Source organism: Daphnia pulicaria, chromosome 6 (genome assembly GCF_021234035.1).
Source record: "Daphnia pulicaria isolate SC F1-1A chromosome 6, SC_F0-13Bv2, whole genome shotgun sequence".
In the NCBI taxonomy this organism is placed as follows: domain Eukaryota; kingdom Metazoa; phylum Arthropoda; class Branchiopoda; order Diplostraca; family Daphniidae; genus Daphnia; species Daphnia pulicaria.
The window spans coordinates 16,505,938-16,530,265 of record NC_060918.1 but is presented as its reverse complement, the minus strand read 5'-3'; the positions used below and the strand labels follow the sequence as shown (position 1 = coordinate 16,530,265).

The following is a 24,328-nucleotide window of genomic DNA, read 5'->3' as shown; positions in this document are numbered from 1 at the left end:
TCTTTACGGTTTCTCTGTGTATGGAAATTTTCAGGAATCGATTAAAATTCAGAGATAACCCATTTTGTTAAACAAATATACTAAAATCTTGCTATTTAAATTTTCCGGTGCTCCACCAGAGAGTTGTTAGGGAACGAGAGGGTAGCGCAGAGAATCTCTAAACAAATTCTTTATTTCTTTTGCGATCTAAAGCCAAATAAAGCTTCATACCTGCATTATCAAAAAATTATAAATTCTTTTTGAATCTTTAATGATTAGAAAAATTTTGTAAGAATTAGTAATTTTTATTCGGTGTATAATGTATACATGTAGTGTACATGATCAGAGAATTGTTAAGGGGAGGGGGCGTGGAGTACCTTTGGAGAAATTCTGTATTTCTTCAGAAAATAAATAAATTATTGCGATATGAAGTCACACAAAGCTTCACACCTCCAATGTTATACAAAATTGAATAATTCTTTTGAATATTTTTATAATTAGAAATATTTTGTAAGAATTAGCAATTTTTTGTGTTTACACGTACAAAACATGATTCGTTCAAAGAGGGACACTTTGAATTTTCCTAATTTCTCCTGATATTAAATACCGAATATATCGTTATTTCGATTTGATTCCACAAATCATATTCATGCGGAATTAAAATCCATCCTTTACGCCATTAAAATTTCCTTCGGATTTTGCACGAGGCAGACACATTATAGATAAATCAATATTTCATTTCAGAAACGATCCTAACACAAAAAGGGTTAATTAAAAAAACTGGGTGATTGTTTGCTAAACCAAATAAAATATTCAATTGATTTTGAACAATTATGAGTAAATAGCTACTTTATTCTTAAGGATTAAATAAGAAACCTAGACACCTTAATAATCCTCTAATTAAATTATGACTATAAGAAACGTCACTGAGGTGCCGTCGTTTCCGGGAATTCCTTGAGTATATAAGTCGCCTCTTGAACTGTATGCCATTCGTAGCGTCAGTCGTCAAAGCTCTTGCTTTCGAGGTCGCTTCTTCTGCCTATCTGCTTTCAAGCTTTACAAAGTCTTTTTCTTCCAATTCTCTTCCTGAATTCGATTGTTGTATCCTTTTGGAATCAATATCTTTTTACAGGTATGTTCAAAATGTATTAGGGCTATTTACATTTTTAAATTCTAAACTAACTTATCTGTATAAAGATTGAAAAATGGCAAACTTGACTGGTGATGCTGTTGTTGCGATGGCCCAGAAGCAGGCTTTTGATCCATGGGCTTTGCCCGATACCTTCACTCTTTATGCCTACGCCCCAGAGGACATTCGCAGCTTTCTTCATCCTCACTGGCACTCATACAAGGCTGTGCACCCGGCATGGTATTATTTTTTGGGATTGATGTACTTGGTAATTGGCACTTGCGCTGTTGCGGGTAACGCCGTCGTCTTGAAGATCTTCAGCCGTTTCCCGGCTCTTCGAACTCCCGCCAACTTGTTGGTTATGAATTTGGCTGTGTCTGACTTCCTCCTAATGCTTGCACTTTTCCCCGAATGCGTTTACAACTTTTTCCTTGGTGGCCCATGGCGCTTTGGAGAAATGGGTTGCCAGATCCACGCTTTCTTGGGTAAATCAAGTGAAAATTATACATTAAAAAAATTTGGCTAATTTGTTGAACATATTTAACGTGAATTAGGTGCTTGTTTCGGATACAACCAAATCTTCACTCTGACAATGATCTCATACGATCGCTACAATGTGATTGTAAAGGGATTCAGTGGAACTCCTCTTACTTTCAGTATGATTGTGTTCTGTTTTTATCGTTAAACAAAATGAGTAAAATCGTTTTCTTATTCAGACCGCGCTGTATCCATCATCACCGTTAGCTGGATCTGGGCTTTGGGCTGGTCTATCTGCCCATTGGTCGGCTGGGGTGCTTACGCCATGGATGGAATCATGGGAACGTATGTCATTCGGTTTATTTGGTTTTCATTTTTGAGTATTTTTTTCTACGTAATTTCACTTTTCCAATCAACAGATGTTCTTATGACTACGTCTCCCAAAACATGAACAACAAATCCCACATTTTGGCTGCCACTTTCGCAAACTTCATCCTGCCAATCATTGTTATTGCCGGTTGCTACTACTTCATCGTTCATGCCGTCTTCAAACACGAGGAAGAACTCCGTGCTCAGGCTAAGAAGATGAATGTTGCTTCTCTCCGTAGCAATACCGACCAACAGCAAGTTTCCGCTGAGATCCGTATTGCCAAGGTCTCCATCATGAACGTCTCGATGTGGTTGACTGCTTGGACCCCATTCGCCGTTATCTGCATCTTGGGTACCTGGGGTGATGTTTCCAAGATTACTCCTTTGGTGTCAGCCATCCCAGTCATTCTGGCCAAGACATCCTGTGCCTACAACCCACTCATCTATGCCATCTCCCATCCTAAATACCGAGAGGTAACATATTTTGTGTTCAAAATTAATGAAATACTTATAACTAATTTATCAAATGGAAATTTAATTTATTTACAGTGCCTGAAGCAGATGTATCCTTGGATGTGTATCGTTGAGGAGAAAAAATCAGTTGCTGATAACCAATCGGCCATCACTGAAAAGACGGAAATGACTGAAACCGTCAAGTGCGAATCTGCTTAAGATAAATAAATAAATCAAATCTGGACTAGCATTCATTGGGAATGTTATCGGACGGCTATCATACTTATTGACGACACTGGCAAACTCTAATTGACTAATGACTCTTGATTTGTGATTCCACGAATTTTCGGAGCTTTGATTTTTTTCCGTTTTTCTTATTAAAATTTTCGTGTACATTTGACACTCAATTTATGTTAATATTCTGTTTTTATTGGGTTGATTAATACACTGATGTTAAGAAGAGAGCATCCATAAAAATATTTGTTTTCTCTGTAATGCAATGGATGACCGTCGCAGTTTCAATGTGATAAAAACGAATTAGAAATAATTTAACTAACTAGATGAAAGTCGCGATAGCTAAATAGCTGTAAAATCGTTCATACAGTCAAGAAGTAAATTTTATAGCTTAACGGAGTTCAAGCAAGAATTTACTGATACATCTTAGGTAAGTTTTAGTTTGACATAGTTTTGGCACAAATGTCTATATTTTGATTCTTTACGGTTTCTCTGTGTATGGAAATTTTCAGGAATCGATTAAAATTCAGAGATAACCCATTTTGTTAAACAAATATACTAAAATCTTGCTATTTAAATTTTCCGGTGCTCCACCAGAGAGTTGTTAGGGAACGAGAGGGTAGCGCAGAGAATCTCTAAACAAATTCTTTATTTCTTTTGCGATCTAAAGCCAAATAAAGCTTCATACCTGCATTATCAAAAAATTATAAATTCTTTTTGAATCTTTAATGATTAGAAAAATTTTGTAAGAATTAGTAATTTTTATTCGGTGTATAATGTATACATGTAGTGTACATGATCAGAGAATTGTTAAGGGGAGGGGGCGTGGAGTACCTTTGGAGAAATTCTGTATTTCTTCAGAAAATAAATAAATTATTGCGATATGAAGTCACACAAAGCTTCACACCTCCAATGTTATACAAAATTGAATAATTCTTTTGAATATTTTTATAATTAGAAATATTTTGTAAGAATTAGCAATTTTTTGTGTTTACACGTACAAAACATGATTCGTTCAAAGAGGGACACTTTGAATTTTCCTAATTTCTCCTGATATTAAATACCGAATATATCGTTATTTCGATTTGATTCCACAAATCATATTCATGCGGAATTAAAATCCATCCTTTACGCCATTAAAATTTCCTTCGGATTTTGCACGAGGCAGACACATTATAGATAAATCAATATTTCATTTCAGAAACGATCCTAACACAAAAAGGGTTAATTAAAAAAACTGGGTGATTGTTTGCTAAACCAAATAAAATATTCAATTGATTTTGAACAATTATGAGTAAATAGCTACTTTATTCTTAAGGATTAAATAAGAAACCTAGACACCTTAATAATCCTCTAATTAAATTATGACTATAAGAAACGTCACTGAGGTGCCGTCGTTTCCGGGAATTCCTTGAGTATATAAGTCGCCTCTTGAACTGTATGCCATTCGTAGCGTCAGTCGTCAAAGCTCTTGCTTTCGAGGTCGCTTCTTCTGCCTATCTGCTTTCAAGCTTTACAAAGTCTTTTTCTTCCAATTCTCTTCCTGAATTCGATTGTTGTATCCTTTTGGAATCAATATCTTTTTACAGGTATGTTCAAAATGTATTAGGGCTATTTACATTTTTAAATTCTAAACTAACTTATCTGTATAAAGATTGAAAAATGGCAAACTTGACTGGTGATGCTGTTGTTGCGATGGCCCAGAAGCAGGCTTTTGATCCATGGGCTTTGCCCGATACCTTCACTCTTTATGCCTACGCCCCAGAGGACATTCGCAGCTTTCTTCATCCTCACTGGCACTCATACAAGGCTGTGCACCCGGCATGGTATTATTTTTTGGGATTGATGTACTTGGTAATTGGCACTTGCGCTGTTGCGGGTAACGCCGTCGTCTTGAAGATCTTCAGCCGTTTCCCGGCTCTTCGAACTCCCGCCAACTTGTTGGTTATGAATTTGGCTGTGTCTGACTTCCTCCTAATGCTTGCACTTTTCCCCGAATGCGTTTACAACTTTTTCCTTGGTGGCCCATGGCGCTTTGGAGAAATGGGTTGCCAGATCCACGCTTTCTTGGGTAAATCAAGTGAAAATTATACATTAAAAAAATTTGGCTAATTTGTTGAACATATTTAACGTGAATTAGGTGCTTGTTTCGGATACAACCAAATCTTCACTCTGACAATGATCTCATACGATCGCTACAATGTGATTGTAAAGGGATTCAGTGGAACTCCTCTTACTTTCAGTATGATTGTGTTCTGTTTTTATCGTTAAACAAAATGAGTAAAATCGTTTTCTTATTCAGACCGCGCTGTATCCATCATCACCGTTAGCTGGATCTGGGCTTTGGGCTGGTCTATCTGCCCATTGGTCGGCTGGGGTGCTTACGCCATGGATGGAATCATGGGAACGTATGTCATTCGGTTTATTTGGTTTTCATTTTTGAGTATTTTTTTCTATGTAATTTCATTTTTCCAATCAACAGATGTTCTTATGACTACGTCTCCCAAAACATGAACAACAAATCCCACATTTTGGCTGCCACTTTCGCAAACTTCATCCTGCCAATCATTGTTATTGCCGGTTGCTACTACTTCATCGTTCATGCCGTCTTCAAACACGAGGAAGAACTCCGTGCTCAGGCTAAGAAGATGAATGTTGCTTCTCTCCGTAGCAATACCGACCAACAGCAAGTTTCCGCTGAGATCCGTATTGCCAAGGTCTCCATCATGAACGTCTCGATGTGGTTGACTGCTTGGACCCCATTCGCCGTTATCTGCATCATGGGTACCTGGGGTGATGTTTCCAAGATTACTCCTTTGGTGTCAGCCATCCCAGTCATTCTGGCCAAGACATCCTGTGCCTACAACCCACTCATCTATGCCATCTCCCATCCTAAATACCGAGAGGTAACATATTTTGTGTTCAAAATTAATGAAATACTTATAACTAATTTATCAAATGGAAATTTAATTTATTTACAGTGCCTGAAGCAAATGTATCCTTGGATGTGTATCGTTGAGGAGAAAAAATCAGTTGCTGATAACCAATCGGCCATCACTGAAAAGACAGAAATGACTGAAATTGTACAGTGCTAATCAGCATAAGAAAATCAAAAGCAAAAACCCGGGCGAGCGTTCTTTGTGAATGGTATCGGACGGCTATCATGCTTATTGACGACATTGGCAAATTCTAATTGACCAATGACCACTGATTCGTGATTCCACGTGAATTTAAAAACTTTTTGTTAGTTTTTCTTATCTTGCAGTTTTATTTCTGACAATTCTACATTACTTTTTTGTTTTTTCTCTTCTTTAATTAACCTCAAAATACACTTGAGCATGGAAAAATAAAAAATATAACTGTAAAAAATCAATTTATAGTTACGCATATGTTTAGCATCTGCATGGAAAACAGTTTGAAGTTGTTTGAAAAACCATTTCAAAAGAATATCTGATCCAATATAAGAATCAGATAAAGTAGAATAAAACATACTTTAAAAACGGGTTGATATTTAAAATGTGTTAACGTATACAATTTTTAATTTTTTAGATTCATTAAATTTTAATCTACAAAAAATAGGATTCATAGCAATCTACCTAGGTTGCTTTTTCAGACATATTTTCAATTTTTTTGCTGATCTTTTTTTGAGAGTCTGTAGATGGTTTCGAGGGAAATATAATCTATCAGGCTGTAATAGCTGTGACAGAGCTTTTATACGGATTCACCTTTTTCAGGAAAAGAGCATATTTTATAGAAAAAAATCTAGGTTTTTTCTAGAAATTGAAACATCAATTTTTGAGCTCCCAAAAGCGTAGTACTTATTTTGGTTACAGATTCCTAGTTGCGGGTCTATTTTACGTAGCCAACACATCTGTAACAAGTCTGATACAATTCGGTTTAACGGGAAATTTGTATGAATTAGTGTTTTTTACATGTTTCGGTTAAAGTTTGTTTTATAATTTCAGATCCAGATTTGAAACTAGTTCACCGAAACTCAACCTTTGCTCAAGCTCTCCGCTCATAGCCTCGCAAGTGAGTGGATCTTAAGCTTAAGCTTGCAAAAGAAAAGTTTGGCTTCGCTCAAGCACACGTTTGCTCAAGTTCATTTTTAAATTTGTTTTATTTATAGAGTGCAACCTCAAACGGTGTTTTTTAAATTTTCTTGTATAAGAGTTTAGCATAGAATTTATGTCGGAAGCATTTCAAATTTAGACTTAATAAAATATAAAATAAAAAATACATTACGTTCATTTTTTATCAGTCCGATGGATTATTTTGTATAAATTTGAAAAAAGAGCTCAAGCTCACATTTTTTTAAAAGAGAACTTTTAAGCTTGAAGCTTACTATACGAAAAGGAGCTCTCTTGAAAAGCTCAAGCATATATGAATATCGCTTCAACTTTGATTTATACACATTTTTTAATCTCTCTATAACGAACATACTTTTGGTTTCGAACTGATCTGTTTTTGCAGATCTGTTGTCATCCTAAAAAATTGATTGCCGGTTTGATTCTGTATCCAAGATTTTTTTAAAGTCAATTATGGCAAAATAAATGCTGCTTTGTCTCTGTATCCCATCGTTATACAGTTCCGATGAATGAGATCTATTTTTGAAGTGCAGAAAAAATCTTATCTTGACGGAAGTTGAAAATAAGTGAATTGAAGAGGGAATAAGATAGAGATGAACCAAAGATGAAAAATTTGTACATTTAACTTTTTTGAAATGTCCCTTGATTTCTTCGGTAATAACTACCTGTTTAAAAGTGGTAAAAAACAATAAAAGTAGCATATTACACTTCTAATATTTGATATTTGAGCACATATTAGCGCTTTTTGGATCGCCATCACGCCACCACAAGCCACTAAAAACGTTTTTTTGGCTTAACAAGATGGACGTGCAAAGAACAAAACTAAACCCAAAGTTGAAAGATTAAATGCACAATGTAACTACACCGTTATCAAACAAAACCTTCCTCGAATTTTAATTTACTAAGCCATGCAGTTTAAACAATGATTTTTTAAAGTTATATAACTATTCCGAGAGTAAGCTCTGATTGCATGCATGCAAAACAGTTTGAAAGAAAATTTACCAATTAGAAGATCCTAATAACGTACGCGGATAAAGCATTTGAAGCCTACCCAGGCTGGAAAACCCTATAGGACCTAGATGAACTTATAAACTTCGCTATAATCATAAGAATATGTATAACACATAAAAAAAAGGTTAAAACTTTGTTTTATTCTCACTTCTTAAACTATAGTGAGCCAGTTTTGAACGCAAGCTTTTGGTAATTTCAGAGTACAAAGAATATTGAAACAAAGAATGACACAATTTTTAAAGCGAAATAACAAAGGTCTTATAACGATCCTATCAAGCAGAATCGATTCTGATTCAAAAATATTAATAAAAGCTTCTGTTCAATTGATGTGTAGTTTTAACACCGATTTTTAATTTGCAATGCCTTAAAATTTATAACTAAATTGTAAATTTGCTTTGAAGTCAATCGCTATTTCGAAGAATAAGTAAGAAACCTAGACTCCTTAGAAATTCTCTAATTCAATTATGTAATTTTCAACCCCACTAGTGTCGTCTGATTTCCGGGAACTCCTTGAGTATATAAGTTGCCTCCCGAGTCGTATTCCATTTGTAGCGTCAGTCGTCAAAGCTCTTGCTTTCGAGGTCGCTTCTTCTGCCTATCTGCTTTCAAGCTTTACAAAGTCTTTTTCATCCAATTCTCTTCCTGAATTCGATTGTTGTATCCTTTTGGAATCAATATCTTTTTACAGGTATGTTCAAAATGTGTTAGGGCTATTTACATTTTTTAATTCTAAACCAACTTATCTGTATAAAGATTGAAAAATGGCAAACTTGACTGGTGATGTTGTTGTTGCGATGGCCCAGAAGCAGGCTTTTGATCCATGGGCTTTGCCCGATACCTTCACTCTTTATGCCTACGCCCCAGAGGACATTCGCAGCTTTCTTCATCCTCACTGGCACTCATACAAGGCTGTGCACCCGGCATGGTATTATTTTTTGGGATTGATGTACTTGGTAATTGGCACTTGCGCTGTTGCGGGTAACGCCGTCGTCTTGAAGATCTTCAGCCGTTTCCCGGCTCTTCGAACTCCCGCCAACTTGTTGGTTATGAATTTGGCTGTGTCTGACTTCCTCCTAATGCTTGCACTTTTCCCCGAATGCGTTTACAACTTTTTCCTTGGTGGCCCATGGCGCTTTGGAGAAATGGGTTGCCAGATCCACGCTTTCTTGGGTAAATCAAGTTAAAATTATACATTAAAAAATTTGGCTAATTTGTAGAACATACTTTACGTGAATTAGGTGCTTGTTTCGGATACAACCAAATCTTCACTCTGACAATGATCTCATACGATCGCTACAATGTGATTGTAAAGGGATTCAGTGGAACTCCTCTTACTTTCAGTATGATTGTGTTCTGTTTTTTATCGTTAAACAAAATGAGTAAAATAATTTTCTTATTCAGACCGCGCTGTATCCATCATCACCGTTAGCTGGATCTGGGCTTTGGGCTGGTCTATCTGCCCATTGGTCGGCTGGGGTGCTTACGCCATGGATGGAATCATGGGAACGTATGTCATTCGGTTTATTTGGTTTTTATTTTTGAGTATTTTCTTCTACGGAATTTCACTTTTCCAATCAACAGATGTTCTTATGACTACGTCTCCCAAAACATGAACAACAAATCCCACATTTTGGCTGCCACTTTCGCAAACTTCATCCTGCCAATCATTGTTATTGCCGGTTGCTACTATTTCATCGTTCAAGCCGTGTTCAAACACGAAGAAGTGCTCCGCGCTCAGGCTAAGAAGATGAATGTTGCTTCTCTCCGTAGCAATACCGACCAACAGCAAGTGTCCGCCGAGATCCGTATTGCCAAGGTCTCCATCATGAACGTCTCGATGTGGTTGACTGCTTGGACCCCATTCGCCGTTATCTGCATCTTGGGTACCTGGGGTGATGTTTCCAAGATTACTCCTTTGGTGTCAGCCATCCCAGTCATTTTGGCCAAGACATCCTGTGCCTACAACCCACTCATCTATGCCATCTCCCATCCTAAATACCGAGAGGTAACATATTTTGTGTTCAAAATTAATGAAATACTTATAACTAATTTATCAAATGGAAACTTAATTTATTTACAGTGCCTGAAGCAGATGTATCCTTGGATGTGTATCGTTGAGGAGAAAAAATCAGTTGCTGATAACCAATCAGCCATCACTGAAAAGACGGAAATGACTGAAACCGTCAAGTGCGAATCTGCTTAAGATAAATAAATACATCAAATCTGGACTAGCATTCATTGGAAATGTTATCGGACGGCTATCATACTTATTGACGACACTGGCAAACTCTAATTGACTAATGACTCTTGATTTGTGATTCCACGAATTTTCGGAGCTTTGATTTTTTTCCGTTTTTCTTATTAAAATTTTCGTGTACATTTGACACTCAATTTATGTTAATATTCTGTTTTTATTGGGTTGATTAATACACTGAGATTAAGAAGAGATTATATCGAGCTTCCGCAAAAATATTTTTTTCTTTTTTATGCAATGGATGACCGTCGCAGTTTCAATATGATAAAAAAAACGAAGTAGAAATAGTTTTAATAATTAGATTAAAGTCGTGATACCTAAATAGCTGTAAAACTCATATAGTCATGGAGTAATATATAGTTTAACGGAATTCAAGCAAGAATTTAAAGATACATCTTAGGTTAGTTTGTTTGACATATTTTTGGCACAAATTTCTATTTTTTGATTCTTTATGGTTTCTCTGTGTATGGAAATTTTCAGGAATGGATTCAAATTCAGAGATAACCTATTTTGTTAAACAAACATACTAAAATCTTGCTATTTCAATTTTCCGGTGCGTGACCAGAGAGTTGTTAGGGAACGAGAGGGTAGCGCAGAGAATATCTAAACAAATTCTTTATGTCTTTTGCGACCTTAAGTCACATAAAGCTTCATACCTGCATTATAAAAAAATACAAATTCTTTTGGAATCTTTGTGATGATGATCATCGAAGAGAAAAAAAATAGTTGCTGATAACCGATCGGTCATCACTGAAAAGACGGAAATGAATGAATTCGTCAAGTGCGAATCTGCATAAGAAAAACAAAAGAATGAAACAGAGACGAATATTTTTGTAATGGTATCGGACGGCTATCATGCTTTAAAAACACTGGCCAACTCTAATTGACTAATGACCCTTAATTTCTGATTTCAAGAGCTTGGTTTTTGTGTTATGCTTCAAGTGCAATTTGTTGTGTTAGTTGTTCACTACATTTAGTTTCTCTTTATTAATTGGTTAAAAAATACACTTGAGTACAGAAGATAAAGATGTGAATTATACTTATTTCTACTGAAGGATACACATGTGCTCGCCTGTGCAATGAAAGACGGTTTTAAGGTTTTATTAAAAAATTGGGATACTATAACCAGCACAATACTGTCGATAAGGGAGCACTGATATATTCCAGTTTGGCATTATATTTCTAACATTACATTTATGATAAGATATCACGCCGATTCTTTAAGTTCAAATTACGCAAAAATTTCGATTTTAGGTGTCGTAATGTTTCAACTAATCCATCAGCAATAAAACACGAGGAGTGAGATTGGAATCTTTTAGAGAAATGAATTACCCAATTTTTCGCCAATTCATTTTTTCTTCCTAGTTATTTATGGGAAAAAGTGATTTGGACAAGTGAGGAGACACAATTTTTTCTAAATTTTTTCACCGATATTAATTGTAAATATACGGTAAAAAACTATGCAATCGGAAGGGGATATTTTTGGTTTTTGTGATATCTTACGAATTTCCATTCCGATTTTCTCGGGGACGAAAAAAGAAAAAAAAATTGACTTTATTCCGTTGGAATCGCCTTGCGATTCTGAGTAGGATAGACCTATTCTGACTTTTCCGAATTACGATCCAATAATAACTCCTCAAAAAGTGGGTATTTCGGACCGAGTGAGTGTGTGAAATTGTGTTAAATATTATCACGTAACTTTAGTCATGTGGATCTTTTGTATCCGACAGGTCGTAAAATGCTTTATGTGTTATGTGGGAGGAAAAAAATCCTCGATGATGATGAGCGAGTCACAAAAAACTCACACATGTCACACACTATTTTTCTATTCCTAGATATAGCAGATATAAGGAATAGTAAAATATTGTGTTAAGTATTAAAAAAATATTCATATAATCAGGCGTTTTACCCGGAATCATCTCCTGACTTTAATGCATAAAAACAACGAATTTTACCCTTACCCATTTCTCGTCGTGCATTTTCCCCTCAACTTCTTTCTCCATAAGTGTTGAAAGAAGAAGCCTGCTAGCACGAGACATCCCTACGATATCTTATTCTCGTCCCATAGTACAAACCAAGTCTTATCCTTTAGGGAACTACTGGGGATATCAATAAGCCTAGGCTACACTAGGGGTATTTAAGGCATAAGAAAATTTTTTTTTTAAAAAACCTCTAAAAGTTCTAAACATTTGCTCGACTTCGTGTTCACACTACCGAACATTTTACGTAACACCTATTTAAATAAATATTTAGGAGAGAAAAAAGCTTACAAAAGTATAACATAAATTTTCAAATTTTGTCTTTTTTTAGGCTCAACTAATACACTTTTTTAGTGGACAGCCAATACAAATTAGGGTAGATTTTAATGGGAGGTATTAACAAAGTATTGGTTAACAAAGTTCCTTAACCGTTCCACGACCATAAGTGTGAAAGTAGTCCTTAAAAAATTTTAATAAAAAAAATTCTGTCAAGTATTTTCGAAATTCTACGAAAAATTGTTACAGCTATTTTAAGAAATATTTAAGTGCGCTTAGAAAACGCTCTAGTTTAGCCTATAATTAACCTTTTTATGTCCTCAATTGAACGTTCAATTTTTCTGGCCTGTATCGACGCAAAATTTGGATGCATTTAGGATAGAAAATATTATATGTTCTATTGATATCCATCTACCTTCCCATCGCATTTAATCCATAAATGATGTTTGTAAATGTCATATTAAGTACGAGTGTTATGATAATAGATGATCTTAAAAATATTACCTTTAAATCTACGAAATGATTTCTTTGTAATAAAAAAATGCAGGTGTTATTGGAAATTTAATGTCGAAATATATGCTTAGTTCTATTTCATATGGAAGCTTCTATCTTTAAATTTTTTTACTTTTTTTGATACTATAGCACCTACCTAAAGTTGGGGAACCCGCGAAAGCACCTAATGGAAAAGGCGTTTTTTTCGTTCCCAAAAATACAGTTTTCGTCGGAATGCGATGATTTTTTGGACATAGCCATCACCATTATTATAAAGCTAATGTTATGGGGGATTTTTCTATTTTCGGGAAGGGTAGGTTTTTTACAAGCCCTAAGTTTGGGAACGCCCCGTAGTGTTATTTGTTAATTAGGGTACTTTAAAGGATTACAACTATAGAACGGGTTAAGCTAGAAGGACGCGGAAAACTTTGAAATGAATAACTACATAAGCTCTATAACACCATTAATTGTCACATTTTTTGCATGAGATTTAATGTAGTCAATTATAAATTGAAAACGGATTTTATTTTTTTCCTCCTTTCTAGTCCCTTTCTCCCCCCCCCCCATTCCAACCCGCGTGCCTTTTTCTCAACTAAAACGAAAAAAGGCGCGCTAATGAGGGGGCGACAACTCGGCGTGGGTGGAAAGGGGGGTGGATAATGAGATGTTTCTCTGATAAAATTTTCGTAAGTAAATAACAACAAAAATCAAAACGATTCCATTCAGGAAAATATCTATAAATGATTAAAATATATATTTATTCCATTCAAGCAGGGATGGACACGATCACGCGTTTTTGTTGTCACGCTCAAATGCTGCTTTTTCCCTAATTTACCCTTTCGCTACGATAACCCATCAAATTTCTGTGTATTTATGTATTCCGAATGCATCACGATCAATGCTCTCAAGGCTCTCGTTAAAATTGGAGCTTAATATTTAAAGAAAAAAGAACTTTGTGCTAATGTTCAACGTATTGAAATGAAAATCTTACATGATAAATACTCATTGTTTATAAAAATTTACCATTTCAATACTACCAGTCATCGGAAAACCATTCTCAACCTAAACATTTGTCATATGTCAAGTCAAACAATGATCTTATCACGTATGATAAAAATTCATCGGGGAAATTATTCGAATCGATCCGATCATGGTAGTTTTGGGATATTGTTCGTTTGATCAAATCTTCACTCAGTGATCGCTAATCGATCTGGCGATTGGAGCGGATATTGAACGCGCTCTTTCAAACTCTGCATTCATTCCTAAAAATTTGAACGAGAAATCGACATAATTAATTTAACCAAAGTAGCTTTAAATTCGCTACCCGTAACATTGTTGCTGTTAATAGCTATTTTAGGGATTAAAGAAGAAACCTAGACACCTTAAAAATTCTCTAATTCAATTAAGACCATTAGAAGCGTCACTGAGGACTTGTCTGATTTCCGGGAACTCCTTGAGTATATAAGTCGCCTCCCGAGCCATATTCCATTCGTAGCGTCAGTCGTCAAAGCTCTTGCTTTCGAGGTCGCTTCTTCTGCCTATCTGCTTTCAAGCTTTACAAAGTCTTTTTCTCCCAGTTCTCTTCTTGAATTCGATTGTTGTATCCTTTTGGAATCAAAATCTTTTTACAGGTATGTTCAAAATGTAATAGGGCCATTTACATTTTTTTATTCTAAACAAACTTATCTGTACATAGATTGAAAAATGGCAAATTTGACTGGTGATGCTGTTGTTGCGATGGCCCAGAAGCAGGCTTTTGATCCATGGGCTTTGCCCGATACCTTCACTCTTTATGCCTACGCCCCAGAGGACATTCGCAGCTTTCTTCATCCTCACTGGCACTCATACAAGGCTCTGCACCCGGCATGGTATTATTTTTTGGGATTGATGTACTTGATTATTGGCACTTGCGCTGTTGCGGGTAACGCCGTCGTCTTGAAGATCTTCAGCCGTTTCCCGGCTCTTCGAACTCCCGCCAACTTGTTGGTTATGAATTTGGCTGTGTCTGACTTCCTCCTAATGCTTGCACTTTTCCCCGAATGCGTTTACAACTTTTTCCTTGGTGGCCCATGGCGCTTTGGAGAAATGGGTTGCCAAATCCACGCTTTCTTGGGTAAATCCAGTGAAAATTATACATTTAAAAAATTTGGCTAATTTGTTGAACATACTTTACGTGAATTAGGTGCTTGTTTCGGATACAACCAAATCTTCACTCTGACAATGATCTCATACGATCGCTACAATGTGATTGTAAAGGGATTCAGTGGAACTCCTCTTACTTTCAGTATGATCGTGTTCTGTTTTTTATCGTTAAACAAAATGAGTAAAATCGTTTTCTTATTCAGACCGCGCTGTATCCATCATCACCGTTAGCTGGATCTGGGCTTTGGGCTGGTCTATCTGCCCATTGGTCGGCTGGGGTGCTTACGCCATGGATGGAATCATGGGAACGTAAGTCATTCGGTTTATTTGGTTTTTATTTTTTTAGTATTTTCCTCTATAAAATTTCACTTTTTCAATCAACAGATGTTCTTATGACTACGTCTCACAAAACATGAACAACAAATCCCACATTTTGGCTGCCACTTTCGCAAACTTCATCCTGCCAATCATTGTTATTGCCGGTTGCTACTACTTCATCGTTCATGCCGTCTTCAAACACGAGGAAGAGCTCCGCGCTCAGGCTAAGAAGATGAATGTTGCTTCTCTCCGTAGCAATACCGACCAACAGCAAGTGTCCGCCGAGATCCGTATTGCCAAGGTCTCCATCATGAACGTCTCGATGTGGTTGACTGCTTGGACCCCATTCGCCGTTATTTGCATCGTTGGTACCTGGGGTGATGTTTCCAAGATTACTCCATTGGTTTCAGCCATTCCAGTCATTCTGGCCAAGACATCCTGTGCCTACAACCCACTCATCTATGCCATCTCCCATCCTAAATACCGAGAGGTAACATGTTTCATTCAAAGTATTTGTAATATTTGTAACTTATTTACCAAATGGACATTTCTGTTATTTATAGTGCCTGAAGCAGATGTTCCCTTGGATGTGTATCGTTGAGGAGAAAAAAACAGTGGTTGATAACCAATCAGTCATCACTGAAAAGACGGAAATGACTGAAACTGTCAAGTCCGAATCTGCCTAAGATAAATAAATCGATCAAATCTGGACTAGCATTCATTGGGAATGTTATCGGACGGCTATCATACTTATTGACGACACTGGCAAACTCTAATTGACTATTGACCCTTGATTTGTGATTCTACGAGTTTAAAAAGCTTGGGTTTGGGTTATGCTTATTATGTTATTTTATTTGTGTCAAATGTACACTCCTCTTTTGTTTTGTTTTTTTCTCGTTTGAAATTTGTTTCAAAATATATTTGGGTATGGAAGAAAACCGAAATTATTTCTTATTTTCTCAAATTTTGTTCTGATGTTTTAACAGCAAAAATAGATAGTTGCAAGTTTATTGTGGGTAAAAATGATGTCAATCCAGTTTCTTAACTAGTGTTATGGTGATAACGTCAAAGTAATGTCTTAAAGTAATAAAAATAAGAAAGTCTCATACGTTTCAAGGGCAGATTTAACATTTGAGTTGTGTTTTGATCACGAAACGCAACAGCCTTTTTAGCACAGGTACGTCTATAGAACATTTCCAATTCGTCAGCTCCGTTTGAGATAAACATCAAAGCCGGTCGTAATTTTCTTTGTTTGGACGTATAAAAGTCCTCTCTAATGAATGTCCAAACTGTTACTCCAATCGGCGTCCGAAAATTAAAGTCAAATGGATGTTGAAACCAAAAGAAAATAAACTAAGGAACAAAAATCGACCTGAAATAAGTACTAAAGATCGGTCAATACGCAATCCATCCACCCGCTCGATCCACTAGAATAATAGAATGGAAAAATAACGTAATACGTATTTTACGCACCTTTTCTACTAACAATTATTTTATTATTATATTGTGGATTTTCTTAAAACTAAATCTACTAACTAACTAAAGTTACTTTTTGTTTGCTACAAGCTTCTCAGGCATTATTGCTCAATTTTTCCAACTTGGCAAATTGATTATCAATTTCTTCCTTGAAAATTCATTAATATTCCTCCCTACACAACGTTTACGGTCAACCATACTCTACTACCCAACAAAAAGTTTACTTTTTTCCTTTAATTTTACCTTACTTATAACTAACTATAAAATCATTATCAACCGTTATTTAATCTAATTCAAGGATAACATTTTATCGAAGGAGAATGAATGGTACAGTATTACGTTATTCTGATGGTTCTATGAGAACGCTACTTAAAAAGATGCAAAGAAAAATTAATTATAAAAAAATGAAAATGAGTAATTAATAGTAATCTAATAATTAACAATTTTAGCTTGCACAACTTTCAATACTACCAAATACTACCTACATAAGCGCTGTTATCTTTAATCTAGTTTTAAGAGATCAACATCATTTTTTTTGGGTTTAAACTGTGTAGTTTAAACATAAGAACAAAAACTTGAAAAAATAAGGAATGATTTTGGTACAGGTTCCCGACTAAAATTACCCTCCTTTTTTTGTATGGCGTTTGAAAAAACGCTTTTTGGGTGTGTTATTTTACCATTTATATACCGCCTACCAGTGTGCAACCTTTTAAATGAAATAAACTGAATTGCAAACATGATTTTTTCGTTTTTTTCGATCAAGGCTCAAAACCATTTCTATAGACAAAAATTTGATGCATTAAAATATTTTTTTTTCTTTTTGCTATTATTATAGGATAATCAATTATTTAAAAACCATTATATAACTATTTATTTTATAACTTTAGATGAACATTAAGTTACAAGTTCTCTAAATTCCTTTTCACATACCCAGAGGCAAATTTACCCAGAGTCGAACCGAGTATCGAACCCAAGAAAATTATTTTATACTCAAGCTCCTTAACCATACTGCCATCAAGGAATATTAAAGCTTTTATATTATTTCATATTTTGAAGCTTAATTGCGCTATCTAAATTTTTAACCTCTACCGATGCAATGCGTCACTAAAGAAAAACGCTCTTAAAATTTAACTTTATGTGTTGTGTATTATTGTAAACAAAAATCCAATATCAAACTTTCATTGTGTGAAGAAGGGGACTGAGATACCAGTGTTGTTTGGGATCAAAAATATTAGGGAGTTCTATGGGATTTAATGGAAGAGCATAGTACTTTGCCGAAATTGAAAAATTACAAAATCCTTTAAGACGTTTTGACTAAATTAAATCAAATTATGTCCTACTGTGTTTCTTTGTTTCAACACATATTTGAATCTGAATCAGAGTAATAGAGGAGTGAAGAATAAAGTGACAGTTTAGAAGAATTTTGTAATTTGTAATTATTGGAAATTTTTTTTTTTGTTCTGGTTTGAGTCTCTCTCTCCTCTATTACTCTGTCTGAATCTATGTTTGTACTTTGTTCTTTGTGAGTTAACTTTTTTCGGTAAACCTGGCAACCGCGTCAAAACATCTTGAGTGAGTGAAGAACAGACGAATGAAGAAAAGTGTTACGTTGTTTGATTTTGTGAGTGTTTAAAGAGTAGAATTATACTAGTTAACAAGACGAGTGTTTATAATTTACGCCATAGGTCCCTCGCTATTATTGTCATGGACTTGGGAAAATGTCCGAAGAAGTGCTTTAAAGATTGCAACCCTTGTATGGAACGAGTGACTAAGATGCTTCCTTGTACACACGAGCAAATGGTGCTGTGCCACCAAGATCCGGCCAATGAGTTTTGCCAGACACCGGTGTGGAAAGTATTTCAAATATAGTGAACCTACATACCACATTCAATAAAAATTTAATAATATTAAAATTTAAACAGATTCTGCCTGATTGCAGACATGGCATGGATTTGTTATGTGGCGCATCAGTTTCTGACGCTGTGTGTCCTGAAATGTGTGGCATGACTCTTGATTGTGGCCACATTTGCCCACTTCCTTGTCATAAAAGAAGTTCACATGATACAATACAGTGCCAACATTCTTGCCAGCGTTTATGTTCAGATCAACATGGATGTGAAAAGAAATGCTTTGAAGAATGTGGTAATTGCCTTACAAAAATGACGAAACTTCTGCCGTGCGGCCATGAGGTTAAAATATAGTATAGAAAATGTGTATTTCATAATTTTAATTCATTCACTATTTTCATTTACAGGGAGAAGTGGAGTGTAGCCAGAACTTAGCCGAAGTCAATTGTGCCGTTAAAGTTACAAAATTCTCACAGATTGTGAACATTCGGTTGAGATTGAATGCGGGAAATAAACGGGTGGCTACAAATGTAAGGAGCAGTGCAAAAAGCTCTTGTGTGCCGATGGCCACATTTGAAAAAATCCTGCTTTGAACCATGTGGAAATTGCACCGTCAGAATGAGCACAGTAAGTGTGGGCGTAAGTGCTGCGAACCGTGTATGCCATGCAAGGCAACATAATTGATTTCTGCTGGTATAAATTATATTTGTTAAATGACATTTTTTACGTTTGTAGGAGAAATGTCCGTGGAGCACTGGAGCTGCGAGCACAAAACTTGCACGAAAAAATGCGGCGAGCCTTGTAATCGTGCTCGGTGCGATGAGCCGTGCAAGAAAACACTACCATGTGGCCATTCCTGTGCGGGACTGTGCGGTGAAATATGTCCACCCTTGTGCCGCATTTACGATAAGGAAAAACTGGTGGAATTCATTATGCTGGGAAATGAAGAAGATGAAGACGCCAAGTAAGTTCACTTAATAATTAGTTCTACCTTGGAATGAAAATCTTTCAACGGATATTTGTATACATGTGGGTTCGTTTTCTTACCGGATTGTGGGCATTGTATAGAAGTGGAAGCAATGGACAAGTGGATGGATTGTTCAGTCTGCGCTCAACGACTTAAAAATAAGTGAATCTATAATATTCCAAATTGCCACAATGTGACGTTATTTCTTGGGCGGGTGTTGCTATTCAATCCAGGCAAGCCATTTTCCCGTTGTGTCAAGCCCACTGTTTCGTGTCTTGTTTTCGCATAAATCCCCACAACAACGAAGCTCTTAAAGTATGCCTCAATCCACATTCACCACCAACTTTTCACTAGGTCCTGCCCAGTGACTTCGTTTGTGGGACATCTTCTGTGGCAGTTGTTGTGTGCCAACGAGAATGGCAGAAAAATCCTTGAAGATGTTTGGACTAAATTAAACTATAAATGATGTCCTACTGTATTTCTTTTGCTTGAATACATATTTGGAACTGAATTTATGTTTGTTCATAATTTATAAAATTTAATCGTGAAATTCATTCAGAATTTTTATTAAAAAATAATCTTGCATATATGTTGCATATATGTTTGTTAAATAATAGAAATTAAAAATAACAAATAAGCGGAGTATGAAAACGAGACGGCAATATGTGAATTTTACTCATCATGGTTTAGCTTCGGCAAAGTATATAAAGGGTGGCGGTATTAATGTGAAACAAGTTGATTGAATTAATTCAATCAGATGATCCATTCTCTTATTGAGATAATATGTCAATATTTATTGGAATTCATTATAAAGTTCTATATGGAACTTTTCAAATTCTATAAATGGCAATTATCAATCATTATTCGGGGGCATTAGTTAAGGGGGCAAGAATATTTAGGAAAAGCGAGGTGGGGTAATAAAAAGGTGGTAATTGTTGCTATACCCGCACAAATCGTAAACATCATCGGTGTTATGTATACGTTTATCCAATATTTGCTACAACTTCCATATATTACATGCTTATATTGATGGGATTTTGTAAAGTATTTTTTATGAACATTTATATAGTTATTTTATTGTAAAAAGGTGTAAACAAGTGCAGAATGAACGTGTCTCTTTTATATTTTCAAAATTGATTTCTAACAGTAAATCCATTTTAAAAATGCATTTTTTGTACAAAATTCATAGGAAAGATTCTGCTCGGGATTTCTTATGTACTCAAATGTATTTTGAAAGAATTTCAAACGAGAAAAAAACAAAAAACAAAAGAGGAGTGTACATTTGACACAAATAAAATAACATAATAAGCATAACCCAAACCCAAACTTTAAAAACTCGTGGAATCACAAATCAAGGATCATTAGTCAATTAGAGTTTGCCAGTGTCGTCAATAAGTATGATAGCCGTCCGATAACATTCCCAATGAATGCTAGTCCAGATTTGATCGATTTATTTATCTTAGGCAGATTCGGACTTGACAGTTTCAGTCATTTCCGTCTTTTCAGTGATGATTGATTGGTTATCAACCACTGTTTTTTTCTCCTCGACGATACACATCCAAGGGAACATCTGCTTCAGGCACTATAAATAACAGAAATGTCCATTTGGTAAATAAGTAACAAAAATTACAAATACTTTGAATGAAACATGTTACCTCTCGGTATTTAGGATGGGAGATGGCATAGATGAGTGGGTTGTAGGCACAGGATGTCTTGGCCAGAATGACTGGAATGGCTGAAACCAATGGAGTAATCTTGGAAACATCACCCCAGGTACCAACGATGCAAATAACGGCGAATGGGGTCCAAGCAGTCAACCACATCGAGACGTTCATGATGGAGACCTTGGCAATACGGATCTCGGCGGACACTTGCTGTTGGTCGGTATTGCTACGGAGAGAAGCAACATTCATCTTCTTAGCCTGAGCGCGGAGCTCTTCCTCGTGTTTGAAGACGGCATGAACGATGAAGTAGTAGCAACCGGCAATAACAATGATTGGCAGGATGAAGTTTGCGAAAGTGGCAGCCAAAATGTGGGATTTGTTGTTCAGGTTTTGTGAGACGTAGTCATAAGAACATCTGGTGATTGGAAAAGTGAAATTTTAAAGAGGAAAATACTAAAAAAATAAAAACCGAATAAACCGAATGACTTACGTTCCCATGATTCCATCCATGGCGTAAGCACCCCAGCCGACCAATGGGCAGATAGACCAGCCCAAAGCCCAGATCCAGCTAACGGTGATGATGGATACAGCGCGGTCTGAATAAGAAAACGATTTTACTCATTTTGTTTAACGATAAAAACAGAACACAATCATACTGAAAGTAAGAGGAGTTCCACTGAATCCCTTTACAATCACATTGTAGCGATCGTATGAGATCATTGTCAGAGTGAAGATTTGGTTGTATCCGAAACAAGCACCTAATTCACGTGAAGTATGTTCAACAAATTAGCCAAATTTTTTTAATGTATAATTTTCACTGGATTTACCCAAGAAAGCGTGGATCTGGCAACCCATTTCTCCAAAGCGCCATGGGCCACCAAGGAAAAAGTTGTAAACGCATTCGGGGAAAAGTGCAAGCATTAGGAGGAAGTCAGACACAGCCAAATTCATAACCAACAAGTTGGCGGGAGTTCGAAGAGCCGGGAAACGGCTGAAGATCTTCAAGACGACGGCGTTACCCGCAACAGCGCAAGTGCCAATAATCAAGTACATCAATCCCAAAAAATAATACCATGCCGGGTGCAGAGCCTTGTATGAGTGCCAGTGAGGATGAAGAAAGCTGCGAATGTCCTCTGGGGCGTAGGCATAAAGAGTGAAGGTATCGGGCAAAGCCCATGGATCAAAAGCCTGCTTCTGGGCCATCGCAACAACAGCATCACCAGTCAAGTTTGCCATTTTTCAATCTTTATACAGATAAGTTAGTTTAGAATAAAAAAATGTAAATGGCCCTATTACATTTTGAACATACCTGTAAAAAGATATTGACTCCAAAAGGATGCAACAATCGAATTCAAGAAGAGAACTGGGAGAAAAAGACTTTGTAAAGCTTGAAAGCAGATAGGCAGAAGAAGCGACCTCGAAAGCAAGAGCTTTGACGACTGACGCTACGAATGGCATACGGTTCAAGAGGTAACTTATATACTCAAGGAGTTCCCGGAAACGACGGCACCTTAGTGACGCCTGTAATGGACATAATTAAATTAGAGGTTTTGTAAGGTGTCTAGGTTTCTTACTTCTTTTATTTGTAAAATAGTTAATAACACTAACAAATATGAAATATTACGACTATCAAAATATAAATCAAACAAGATAACAACTGCATTCATCCTTTTTCGGAAAAGTTGTTCTCTTTAATGTATATATTTATTTATTGCAATTAATTTTCATTTGTGTAAAGGGATAGTTATTCTATTTCATTTATTAATTCCACTTCGAAATGTGTCGATTGAGAATGAACAAATTATTTTCCACCTGCAAGAAGCTCTTTTCAAGTTTTTCATGCTAATTCTGAAATTGCAAAAAACGATAGTCTTTATCACAACTGTCTAAATGTTTTAATTGTTAAAGCTAGAATCATAAAATGTCACTTATTCTAAATTAAAAAACTTAAAGTGTTGTAACGCAAATAAAGTGAAATCTTAAGTAAAATCTGAAACATGTTTGTCGAAGTTTTTGTGGAGGGCTATGGCGAATTTAGAATGCTGAAGTTTAAAAAAATAATATTTCGTTCTTTAAGTTACCATGAATCGAAGTTATAGATTTTAATTATTCTACTTGTGGTAATGTGACCCAATATTTTATGGCGTAAAAAATCTGACAATGACTCGGGTTTTCGGATAAGGACATTTGTTGGTAAACAAAGAGGGGTTGATTTATCGTCATCATCTTCGTTCATCATCATATCCGATCTAATTATTTAAACGTAGTTGAATATCCGTTGTTTTCCCTTGAAATAAAACATTTGATTAAAGTTAATTTATTACGACCAAAAATATTATGATAAAATGGTAATGTAGTAGCGTAACATAATACTATTATCTATTATGATAATAGAGAGGGAGGAAAAAATACAACGAATAAATCTAATCATTATTTTTCTAACTACACAAATAAAATCAAAATTTTCCCATCCTCTTTACCTCATCTCTGTTGCTATTCCCGAGCAATCATGGATTAATTGCAAAACCTAGGAGTATCTTGGTTTCCAATGATCCAAATCTAAACCACGAAAAACACTTTCGTCAAATTTGTGCGTGTTTTGTTGAAATATTTGTGTGCCTGATGTGTAACAAAAACTCAATGTAACATCTTCCATGTTCGAAAAGTGTTTTATTTATAGGCTAGAATGAAAAATACAGTTCCATTCAGTGTTTGGTCATGAAGTAAGACCAGCTGCTTGGCTGCGTCCTGGTAAGGAGTTTTTCCCCTCTACCCTAACCGCGTGCCTACTAGTGGTGGCATTACTCGGTAGTAATACCTAGTATTACCTAGTTACCTAGTAATACCTAGTTTTTTTTCAGCTACTTTTACCTAGTTTTCGGGAAAAAATCTATTACTAGGTATACCTAGTAATAGTAATACCTAGTTTTTGAAAAATGATTACCTAGGTAATTACCTAGGTATTTTCCATTTTTTTGCAGCATTGTCAAATAAATGGCAACTCTGCTTTTATTTCATTTTACTAGGCTTCTTTGGTTTCTGCATAGCTATAGATGCCTGGTCGGTTCACGGCTGTGTTGGCTTCCCTATCCCGGTTTCAGGGTAAACGTGGTCCGATTTGGAAACTGGAATGAGCGCTCTAGTGAGTGTGTCAGCTACTACGCTCAGCTACT

At 35.9% G+C, this 24,328-nt stretch overlaps 6 protein-coding genes across 6 annotated transcripts; 5 read left to right on the top strand and 1 right to left on the bottom strand.

Moving 5' to 3' along the window:
• Positions 1–952: 952 nt before the first annotated feature.
• LOC124343528 (compound eye opsin BCRH2-like) lies at positions 953–2,872 on the top strand. Its single transcript, XM_046796869.1, has 6 exons — positions 953–1,111; positions 1,177–1,593; positions 1,663–1,764; positions 1,825–1,930; positions 2,005–2,428; positions 2,504–2,872. The coding sequence occupies exons 2-6, from the start codon at positions 1,185–1,187 to the stop codon at positions 2,624–2,626; spliced, it is 1,164 nt and encodes a 387-aa protein (XP_046652825.1). The 5' UTR covers positions 953–1,111; positions 1,177–1,184; the 3' UTR covers positions 2,627–2,872.
• Positions 2,873–4,071: 1,199 nt separating this feature from the next.
• On the top strand, positions 4,072–5,757 carry LOC124343529 (compound eye opsin BCRH2-like). The gene is made up of 6 exons (XM_046796870.1): positions 4,072–4,230; positions 4,296–4,712; positions 4,782–4,883; positions 4,944–5,049; positions 5,124–5,547; positions 5,623–5,757. Exons 2-6 carry the CDS (start codon positions 4,304–4,306, stop codon positions 5,734–5,736), a joined length of 1,155 nt encoding a protein of 384 aa, XP_046652826.1. The 5' UTR covers positions 4,072–4,230; positions 4,296–4,303; the 3' UTR covers positions 5,737–5,757.
• Positions 5,758–8,291: 2,534 nt separating this feature from the next.
• On the top strand, positions 8,292–10,188 carry LOC124343960 (compound eye opsin BCRH2-like). Its single transcript, XM_046797347.1, has 6 exons — positions 8,292–8,428; positions 8,494–8,910; positions 8,979–9,080; positions 9,142–9,247; positions 9,322–9,745; positions 9,821–10,188. Exons 2-6 carry the CDS (start codon positions 8,502–8,504, stop codon positions 9,941–9,943), a joined length of 1,164 nt encoding a protein of 387 aa, XP_046653303.1. The 5' UTR covers positions 8,292–8,428; positions 8,494–8,501; the 3' UTR covers positions 9,944–10,188.
• A 4,037-nt stretch (positions 10,189–14,225) lies between these two features.
• Positions 14,226–16,148, top strand: LOC124343961 (compound eye opsin BCRH2-like). The gene is made up of 6 exons (XM_046797348.1): positions 14,226–14,372; positions 14,438–14,854; positions 14,924–15,025; positions 15,087–15,192; positions 15,268–15,691; positions 15,765–16,148. The coding sequence occupies exons 2-6, from the start codon at positions 14,446–14,448 to the stop codon at positions 15,885–15,887; spliced, it is 1,164 nt and encodes a 387-aa protein (XP_046653304.1). The 5' UTR covers positions 14,226–14,372; positions 14,438–14,445; the 3' UTR covers positions 15,888–16,148.
• A 2,120-nt stretch (positions 16,149–18,268) lies between these two features.
• LOC124344541 (NFX1-type zinc finger-containing protein 1-like) lies at positions 18,269–19,154 on the top strand. The gene is made up of 3 exons (XM_046798105.1): positions 18,269–18,531; positions 18,600–18,866; positions 18,932–19,154. Exons 1-3 carry the CDS (start codon positions 18,382–18,384, stop codon positions 19,115–19,117), a joined length of 603 nt encoding a protein of 200 aa, XP_046654061.1. The 5' UTR covers positions 18,269–18,381; the 3' UTR covers positions 19,118–19,154.
• Positions 19,155–20,698: 1,544 nt separating this feature from the next.
• Positions 20,699–22,611, bottom strand: LOC124341719 (compound eye opsin BCRH2-like). The gene is made up of 6 exons (XM_046794653.1): positions 22,465–22,611; positions 21,983–22,399; positions 21,812–21,913; positions 21,646–21,751; positions 21,147–21,570; positions 20,699–21,073 (listed from the first exon to the last, which is right to left on the bottom strand). The coding sequence occupies exons 2-6, from the start codon at positions 22,389–22,391 to the stop codon at positions 20,951–20,953; spliced, it is 1,164 nt and encodes a 387-aa protein (XP_046650609.1). The 5' UTR covers positions 22,392–22,399; positions 22,465–22,611; the 3' UTR covers positions 20,699–20,950.
• Positions 22,612–24,328: the final 1,717 nt, after the last annotated feature.